At 43.9% G+C, this 10,348-nt stretch overlaps 1 protein-coding gene across 1 annotated transcript; it reads left to right on the top strand.

The window, feature by feature from the left end:
- Positions 1 to 1,541: 1,541 nt before the first annotated feature.
- Positions 1,542 to 6,604, top strand: pex3 (peroxisomal biogenesis factor 3). The gene is made up of 12 exons (XM_053445114.1): positions 1,542 to 1,761; positions 2,617 to 2,748; positions 2,863 to 2,944; positions 3,218 to 3,261; positions 3,385 to 3,506; positions 3,683 to 3,749; positions 3,846 to 3,900; positions 4,049 to 4,187; positions 4,258 to 4,328; positions 4,410 to 4,532; positions 4,659 to 4,755; positions 5,496 to 6,604. The coding sequence occupies exons 1-12, from the start codon at positions 1,689 to 1,691 to the stop codon at positions 5,577 to 5,579; spliced, it is 1,089 nt and encodes a 362-aa protein (XP_053301089.1). The 5' UTR covers positions 1,542 to 1,688; the 3' UTR covers positions 5,580 to 6,604.
- The last annotated feature ends 3,744 nt before the right edge of the window (positions 6,605 to 10,348 follow it).

Below are 10,348 nucleotides of genomic sequence, written 5' to 3'. Positions count from 1 at the left end.
ACCTACTGATTCGCCATGAAACAGGAAGTACTTTGTTAATCCACTTTGCATTATCTAATCGGCTCTGAACTAACAACCTATGATCACAATCCTGATCTGAACCGCTCCATATATTAATATTAGTTAAAGGTCATAACGCCACCTACTGATCAGTGTGAAAATTAAGTTGTGGAAACATTGTTCAATTGACACAGCTAGCGCTACATCAGAGTGCCTACTTGAACAGATCTATATTTCTGTGCGTAATAATAGTGATGGCGCCACAGGAACAGGAAGTAAGCTTTGTTTTGCAGTCGTCATTCGCTTTACATAAAATGTTCCCTATTTGATAGCGTGGACCGTAATGAGTAATAGGCTGGCAAGGATCGAAATTGTGTGACGGACACAGGAAGTGAAGCGTTTATCGCGAAAGGCAATGGACTAGTGGCAGAAACTTGGACTATGGGCAGAAAAGGTCTCTGGTTGGTCTCTGGTTCGACTCCACAGAGAAACAACAAAAAGACGAACCTGGATTGATCTGTCCAAAAATCCAAGAGGATTCTCCCTACCATGTCTAGTGCCCCTGAGCAAGGCACCTTACTCCCCCAAAATCTGCTCCCCGTGCGCTGTACATGGTCGCTCACTGCTCTGTGTATCCTGCACCAGATGGGTTAAAAGCAGAGTTTAAATTTCCTTACAATTGCATGAGTGTGCCTGTGCATGTCTGTGCATGTGTTTGGGACAAATAAATGCATCTTAATCTTAATCTTAATCCTTGCTGCAGTGCTCAAAACGCTTGCAACGCGGAGACGTGGGCTTGGTCATCGATCGCTCTCTCCACCGACCGCAACAGGCTTCAACGTGCGGGTGCTCGGGCCCGCCAGTGCTACAACGTAGCCCTAGTTTATAATCAATCATCAGTCAATCAATCAAATTTTATTTGTATAGCCCATATTCACAAATTATAATTCGTCTCATAGGGCTTTAACATGGTGTGACATCCTCTGTCCTTAACCCTCAGCAAGAGTAAGGACAAACTACAAAAAACCCTTTTAACAGGATCCCCCTCCCAGGACGGACAAAAGTGCAATAGATGCCACGTGTAGGAAAACATCATCCAGATTAAAGTTTTTAGCAGCATTGATTATTAATCAACATTAATATCGATGGTATTTTAGTTAGAAAAAAGGTTTAAAGATTTAATGATAATTGTACAGATACCTCTGTAAAACTACATTTTTTTAATATTAATTTTACTGACTGATATGTATGATAGTAACTCACTATGTTAAACAGCTGTTTACTCCTGTTACTTCTTCTTTCACTGCAGTTAATCCATGTTCACATTCAGACTTTATTTAGATTCAGTTGCAGAAAAGAAAGAAGAATTTGAAGTACTTTATTTTAAAATGCTTGTAAATTGTTACTTGTTGAACACTAACACTTATTTATATTTATATAATGGTTATTTATGGTTTGATGAGGAATTTGGGGACAAACATTTCAGTTAAACCCATCATGAGTGGCAACGTACCAATTTTATTCTGAAATGTCCAACCGGAATCTGCGTCATCCTGTTTCTTTTGACAGCTAGCATGTAGCAGATGCTAACTAGCGAAACTCGGCGAACATGTCCGTCAGATAGTTCGTAGGAAGTTCGGAAAAGGACGCAGAGTTCCCGCAGTTCCGGTCCGTGAGTCTCTGCCAGGATGTTTTCTTCAGCCTGGAATTTTATCAAACGTCACAAAAAGAAATTCCTTTTCACCGGAGCTGTCGCTGGAGGTAACCGCTGTTAGCTGCTGTGCTAGCACCCGGGGCGCCAGACTCCGTTCACTTATATATCCAAACAAAGTTCTCTCCTCTCTAGAAACACCGGAGGTCACTTTAAATACAAATTAAGATCACTTATAAACTGAAGATGCTGTTGTGATCAATTCGTCTCGTGTTTTCCTCCATTCGGCTGCAGATCTTCAGTTCTCTGTCACAACATCGTGTTTATTCCACTTGTTCTAATCTGTGTTAAAACCTCACGACAGAAGTCACATGTCAACAAAACTAACATAGTGTAATGTGGTTTTAAAAAACGAATTTCAACGATTCCACAAACCGGTTGATTCACCTTCTGTTTGAGGTTTTGATCTGAGAACAGCTTCTTTAAATGTCCAGAAAACTGAACGAGGTTTGGTTCTGAAGATTCCACGCGTGAGCTCAGCTCTCATGGATGCTAAGGGTTAGCATGTTAGCCTGATTTGTTTTAATGCGTTTTTAACTGTCAACAATAAAAAGTGGAATAGTTAATGAAGCGTCGAAGATTCATTGATTTCTGATGAATTAAAGTGATTCAGTCTCTGATCATAAGAATTTAATCATAAGACTAAAACATGTGAAGTTTACAGATTCTATTCTAAAACATTGATTCTGTCTTTCCCCATTAGGTCACATGTTTTGTTCTCTTCTACAAATGTCACTTTGTTGTTTATGAATAGTTTAAAGATTTGTGCTCCTGAGTGAAGGTTGAGGTGTTAAAAGACGTGTTATAACACAACAGAACAACACAACAACAATAACACTTCATCAATACATGCTGAACCTCGTCAAGGTGATAATTGTGACTTCCTGTTTGTTTCCGACCACCAGGGGTCTACCTCTTGGGTAAATATGCCCAGAAGAAGATCATGGCGCTCCAGGAGAAGGAGGCGATGGACTACATCGCTCAGGCCAGGAGGCAGTTCCACTTCGAGAGCAACCAGAGGACGTGCAACATGACGGGTAAACACGTTACACACGGGTCCTCCAGAGCAATGACATCTCAGAAATCACAACGTTTGATTTTATTGTGTGTGTCATTTATTGTGTGTGTGTGTGTGTGTGTGTGTGTCACAGTGCTGTCCATGCTCCCTCCACTGAAAGAAGCCATCGTCATTCAACTCAACTCAGAAAGTCTCACTTCACTACTCAAGACCAAGTGAGAAGAGCTCTTACTGTCAAATCAAGGATTTCTAACTGTCTTTAATTTGCATGTTCACAATTCAACACAGATTTGTTCCAATAATCAATATTTTTACATTCATGTCACTGAATGTACTTTTAGATGATTTTAATGGAACTAAACATCCACGTGGAAGTTTTACATTATTTCACATGAGCTGTTTCAGGCAGGAAGTCTGGAAACTGGAGATTCTCAGGAGTTTGTGTTTCTCATGGTGTGTTTTCCTCTTTCTTCCTCATCACGTCACAGACCGGCCAACAAACTGGAGATCTGGGAAGATTTAAAGATCATCAGTAAGTCATTAATATTCAGTTGTCAATAATTCCATCACTTACTTTAAGGGAAGGATTTCCTGATTTAACCTTTTTAGTTTGTGTCTTGAGATTCAGGATCTGACATCGTTTTGTTTTCTTCAGGTTTCACTCGCACCGTTGTTGCCGTGTACAGCACCTGCATGCTGGTGGTTCTCCTGAGAGTCCAGCTGAACATCATCGGTGGATATCTGTACCTGGACAACTCTGTGGGGAAGAACGGAACGGTGAGGAACCTGAGGAGCGTTTCATGATCTCCTCTCTCACACAGAGCTGAGAGCTCTGCTGCTCACGCTAAACCTCCGCTGAGGATTATTCAGAAACTGCTGATGACCCTGAGTTCCATCTCTGATGATGAGTCTCAGAACCTTATTCACGTTTGTGTTCTGTGCTTTTCTTCCAGACACCACTCGCTCCTCCAGACATTCAGCAGCAGTACCTGTCCAGTATCCAGCATCTGCTGGGAGACGGTAACAAACCATCACATGAGATCACATGAGATCACATGAGAGAGTAACATGGTATTAATCCTCCTCTGTCTCTGTCTCTGTCCCTGTCCCTGGTAGGTTTGGCAGAGTTGATGACGCTGGTGAAGAAAGCGGTGCAGAACTCACTGGGGGGGTGAGTGAGTTTCTGGACCTAACAAGTATTCTCACTGTCCTTGTGTCCACAGAGGATTCTCATGTCTCCTCACCAGCAGCAGTTGTTAGAACGTTTGTCCTTTCACTCTGACCTATTCCTTTGTAACCCACGTGTGTGCCCCCCCCAGCTTGTCTCTGAAGCACAGCATGTCTCTGCTGGAGCTGGAGCAGCAGCTGAGTTGGATTCGAGCGGAGGTGGAGGCCGGGTCCGAGCGCTCTCTGTCCTGGTACATGCTGTCTGACGACGAGGACACGCTCGCGGACCAGGTGAGAACAGAGTCACAGTGTCTGTAGAGCTGCTGCTCAGTGTCTGTAGCTAACGCTCTCGTCCCTCCAGGCGTGTGGACTGACAGAGACCGACTTGATGACCATCAGACTGCTGAACGAGACCAGAGACATGTTGGACAGGTGAACGCCCTCGTCCTCATTTCAACTTGAACGTATTTGTCCTCGTGAACTTTGTGAGTGAGATGTGTTGTGTGTCCACAGTCCGGACTTCACCACCGTCCTGAACGCCTGTCTCAACCGGGGTTTCTCTCGCCTCCTCGACAACCTGGCGGAGTTCTTCCGCCCGCCTCCTGGTGACTGCTCCTCCAGCGCCGCTTCTGATAGGTGAGCTGGTTGAAGGACACACCCACTGGACAGTTTGTCCCAGTTTCATATTAATACACGTACAGATTATTCCTTTATTCAAGATGTTTGATGTCAACATGTCTCTCTATGTGTGTGTGTGTCCAGTCTGTCTGCAGTCAGTCTGCCGCTGGCGAAGATCATCCCCATCATCAACGGTCAGATCAACACCATCTGCAGTGAAACTCCCAGTCACTTTGTCCAGGTAGAGTCCCACGTCCTCGTTCTGTCTTTAGAACGAGACACTTTCATCTGTTGATGCTTCGTTTCAAGTTGAGCTACAACGAGTAGTTTAGATCAGATTGAGCCATAGACTGTGGTCACTTCTCCAAAAGTGAAGCCCAAACATCTGCATCATGGCGGTGGTCTAGTGGCAGAAACTTGGACTATGGGCAGAGAAGGTCTCTGGTTCGTCTCTGGTTCGACTCCACGGAGAAACAACAAAAGACGAACCTGGATTGATCTGTCCAAAAATCCAAGAGTCTCCCTACCCTGTCTAGTGCCCCTGAGCAAGGCACCTTACTCCCCCAACATCTGCTCCCCGAGCGCCGTAAGCGGCTGCTCACTGCTCTGTGTGTCCTGCACCAGATGGGTCAAAAGCAGAGATTAAATTTCCCTACCTGCATGAGTGTGCCTTTGCATGACTGTGCATGTGTTTGGGACGAATAAATGCATCTTATCTTATCTTATCCCCTGGTGGCTGTATGAAGTATAGTTCATGAGCCCGGCCTCCTCCATGTTCGTGGACTGGACGTGGATTAATAAGAATTCGAAGGAGAAGCTTTGTCGTCACGTCGAGTTTTTCTTTGTTTTAGATCAAACCATGAATAATTGGCAGACGAAACAATAATGAAAACGATATAAAGCAGAATAAACATCTGTCTCTAACTTCCTGTCTCACTCTAACTTCCTGTCTGTCTCTAACTTCCTGTCTGACGCCTGCAGGAGCTGCTGCTCAACGACCAGGTGAAGGAGTTTGCCGCCAACGTCTACGACGCCTTCAGCACTCAGGAGGAGCTGCAGAAATAACACCATGGACCAATCATGAGGAGGAGGAGGACGAGGAGGAGGAGTAGAGTGTGGTCAATATCAGAGATATAAGATGAAGATGAGTCGTGGACTTGTTGCCCCTCCCTCCTCTCTGTGAGACGGTTTCCTCCTCGCCATCGCTCCAGCATCTGACTCTGTTGGAGCGTCTGCTCTGGGAACCATTCCGTGACGGATCATTGAACTGGTGGAGGAGGAGGAACCTTCCCGGGTGATCAACCCCTGGATAAAGCAATGCATCTTGGGAATTTAAGAGTCTTGAATAACCAGGTAGTGTCATGTTCTAATCGACCCTGAAAGGCGGGAAGGATGAGACGTTTCCATTACGAGCCGAACGCCACGTTTTCCAAACAAGTCGTCACGGATCAACTTCGGTTTAATTAGTTAATCACAGGTTTGAGATGATTTCCCCTTTTTGTTCTATCAGCTGTGATTTCCCGTCTCCGGCGGTTCGGTCGACGCCCTCGCTGTGTGTCCAGATCTGAAGGGTTTACAATGTGTTGCGTTTTTCTATTTTTAATTTCCATAAGGTGGTAAAGGGATGTGGTGATATTCAGGCTTTTTAATCTGGACTTTTTGCTTTGAATTTTTTTCGTCACGGTGTTTAAAGAAATCTGCAGCAGCTCCGTCCTTGTTCAGCAGATTTTACAACTTGATCACTTTGAAGTGCCAGTGATTCAATTCAAATTTAATATTTCATAAAGTTAACATGATTAAACACAAAATATGTGAACAGAGCCCGAGGTGCACGACCCTCAGTGACTCTCAGCTCTGTTTGCATCGTTGCACATGAGTCACCTCTTCTGCTGCGAAGTTAAACAAAATAAAAGAACATTAATATTAAATAATGTGCATAAAGAAAAGATACAATAACATGATTTCAGAAAATCCCATGTTTCTGTAGTTTGACCAGCAGGTGTCACTCTTCCTCTGCTACTGTGAAAACTCATCCTGTCAATTCATAGAAGGAAATTCATTATATTTAAAAAATAAAATAATCAAATTAACTTAAATTAAAATGTTTTTGTGATTCTATTCTCAACAGTGTTGTTATCCGCTCCTGGTTTTATCCCTAAAACTGTAACAGCTTGTTTGGTAGGAGCGAGCATCATTATTATTAATATTTTTATTATTATTGATATCATTATTATAGTGAAATGTTCCCCCACAGACTCTTCTTGTCACTAACTGACTCAGCTTCACATCAGGAACTCGTTCACCCTCAGTTCTGTTCAACAACAAAACTCCCGTCTGTGAAAATCCTCCGATAAACAAACCTTCATCCTCGTGAAGCAGGAAGTAGTTTGAAAGAAAATAACTGATTGTTGGAGCGTTGCTGCCTGGTGGGACTCCCCCCCCCCCCCCCCCCCCCCAACTTCCTGGTCCCTGGGTTAGTTAACAAACCGGTGAGAATGTAAAACGATGTCTGTCGTCAGTGACGCGTGAACGACAGCGGAACTGTATGTTTGTAGAAAATGATTAAAGAGAAAAATAAATCAGCTTGATTTAAGTGTGATCTCGTAAACACTGAGCGTGTTTCCTTTTGTCTTTGCACGTTTCTTTAAAGGAATCCACAAACTGTAAATTAAGATATATGATGTGAAAAGTGAAGCCAAAAAGTGTATCGCCCCCTGGTGGCTGGCTGCAGTTAAGGCAAGGCTGTGACATTAAAAACAAAATTCAAAGTTCACAGGTTTCCAAATCCTTTGAACTTTAGTCGACCATTTCGAAATATGTCTGCTGTGAAACTTAATATTTGACTACACCGGTTGAAAAAGGGGAAACACCGGAACGGCTCATTCTCATGAGTCACTGACTCAAGGTTCGATTCTGAGGAGGATGAAGGTTCGGTTCATCTTAAGGACAAATCTGAATCTGTGTTCGGAAAAACACTGTGAAAAGAAAAGCTGCAGTTCTGAAGAAGGAAAACTCAAACGCAAATTTGACATTTATCAGCCCATGAAACCTTTTTGCAAGATTTTAAAACTTTAAAATTAGATTTCCAGCCTTTTCCCCAGTTTGGGAACACGAGGCTTCATTTAGCTGATTCTGTGTGTTTGTGTTACTTCACCTCAGACCTTGGTCAGATTTCACCTTCAGTCGTGTTTGTGGTGACGAGTCGTCCTCAGCGCCGCCTCGAAGGCGAAGTCGCTGGAAAAAAACATCTTATCAGAACCAAAAAGCTGCAAGAAGAGCAAACAGTGGAAAAAGACGACGCACAACACAATCAGCACGAAGAGAGAAACACAAAAGAGAAGTTGCACACGAGCGCACAAAGGTCAACGCAGCTGCTCAGAGGAAAGAAACACAAGAACACAAGGACACGTTTATTAGTTCAGGAATTTTAAATTTACAATTTTAAATGAAACCGTGTGTGTGTGTGTGTGTGTGCGTGTGCGTGTGCGTGTGTGTGTGTGTGTGTGTGTGCGTGTGCGTGCGCTTGGATACATGATGACATTCACTTTCTTCCTAGTGACTCAGAAGATGACTTCATCCTCTCATGTGACCGCATCAGATATTTTACCTTATAAGGACGAGTGAAGGTGAATCTGTCAATCACAGATGAACTGATATGATTTGTGTGGTCAAGGTCAAAGGTCAAAACTATCATCACCAAGGTCTAACGAGCACACACACTCACAGACACACACACACACTCACTCATTGTCAGTCCGATGGGTAACAAACATGTGTCTGAGTTTCCTCAGCTGCAGCCTCACGACCTTGTGACCCGCTCGCTGACCAAAGCCCGTTCTCGTCCTGAAATAGAACGCAGCCTCACGAAAACATGCCGAGTCATGGCGAGCGGCAGAACGGAGGCTTTGTGCCACTAAGACAAGTCTCAGTTTGTTGAGTCACGGTGAGTCACAGAGTCACGTTCAGCACAAACAGGTCCGGCTCTCCCTGCAGAATATGACTGCGAGTCACAGTTTGAATCCCTCTGTGCTGTTTGTTCTTGCTCCACTGATCATCTGTGGCACAGAGCAGGAAACCCCCCCCCCCCCCCCCCCCCCAGCCGGCTGCGTGAGGCTGCTCACGTCTGAGCCTCTGGAGACATCACAGGACAGGTTCTGTCCCCGAGCGTCTTCACCTCCCTCCTCTTCACGTGAAGTTTAGAATCCAACACAGAACCGTGAAGAACCGGCTCCTGTGTGGTGTCGGTGTCACGTCCAATCAGCCGCTCCGATTCCTCTCGGTGAAACCTGCTGAGCCACAGGTCATGTGACCTCTGAGCTGGCATCAGGTGTTTGAATAGTTATGGTACGTGATCTATGTCACGACTCAGCGCTCGGAACTTTCCCTCAGTTTCTTTCCAGAATCATCGGTGACATCAGCTTCTTGAAATCGTGTTTCAGGTCAAAACTCTGCTGCTGGTTCCAGTTTGACACCATCAGCACATCTTCACCAGGATTTGACTTGAATTCTTCATTTGTATCTTGTGAGGCTGTTTGCTCCTGTGGTTTGAAAGGTGCTATTATAATTATTATGATCATTATTATTACTTGTATAACAGTAGTTATTATTATTACTTGTATAACAGTAGTTATTGCCTTATTTCTCTGTGTTGGGACCAGATCTGGCTTTGAATCGTGTCCTGGCTTCTCTTTCACTGTGTTTTCTCATTTCAAGCAGAAGCAATGAGAAAGAAACAGGCGCCATGATTTTGACAAATCGACTCGTGTTGATGATTTAACTGGAGACGGAACCATCAAATTCTGACTGGTCAAGTTCATCCCACTGTCGGGAAGGAACTGAATACGTCCAGTTTGACTCTTTCGATCCAGAGTCCTCCACCGAGTCTCAGAATGATACCACGTTAAAATTCACCAGATCTGTTTTTTTAATTTACCAAATCACACAGACTCGGAAACATCAGTTCTCTGAACATGTCTGATTGTTCTCATCCAGCCCCTGGATCCAGATCCTCCTGAACCAGATCCTCCTGAACCAGATCCCCCTGATCCAGATCCCCCTGATCCAGATCCCCCTGATCTAGATCTGCAACCAAATGTCATGAGTTCCTTCCCTCCACCAGGTTTCCTGGGGATCAGTCCAATAGGTTTTAATATCAGACAAACAAACCCAAGTGAAAACATAACCCATTACACCCAGTTTACATCGCTGGTGACTCACAGCTGCTTGCAATGAATCATGGGAAAAAAACACTGACATCATCTTCTATTATTTCTCACTTGTGTCCTTCTCTTTCATCTTTGGTAGTAGTAGTAGAGACAGGGTATCCGTGTGTGTGTGTGTGTGTGTGTGTGCGTGTGTGTGTCTACATTATTGATTTCCCCTGAGCCACTACAGGCCCTAATCTGTGTGCTGCGACCTGATTGGCTGGTCGCGGTCAGGCCTCGTTACCCGATTATCCAGGCCTCTACTGATTGGACGACGTGAGATCCCTCGTTAGGAATTCATGATGACACAGAGTGAGGTCACACTGCTGATCGGGGGGTGATGTCATCGGCTCACCTGAGCGAGCGGATTGGACCAGAGGGGGAGGGATGGAGGGATAATACCCTAAAGCTAATAATGACCATTAAATAGAATATATTTAAAGTAAATATTTCCTCATATACGTTTAAATTTCTCTTCTTTTTTAAATATTTGTATATTTGTATATTGCTATTTGTGTATATTTGTGTCTGCAGCAGTAAAATGACAAAAAAAACCTGTCAAGAAGTACTGAGAAAACCAATAAACATGAAAAAGTTAATAATAAAGTTATGATAAATCAGTAGATGTCA

This window comes from Pleuronectes platessa, chromosome 17, assembly GCF_947347685.1.
Source record: "Pleuronectes platessa chromosome 17, fPlePla1.1, whole genome shotgun sequence".
Taxonomy (NCBI): Eukaryota; Metazoa; Chordata; class Actinopteri; order Pleuronectiformes; family Pleuronectidae; genus Pleuronectes; species Pleuronectes platessa.
Note: the sequence above shows the minus strand (reverse complement) of the source record. Positions and strands in the feature narration are given on the sequence as shown.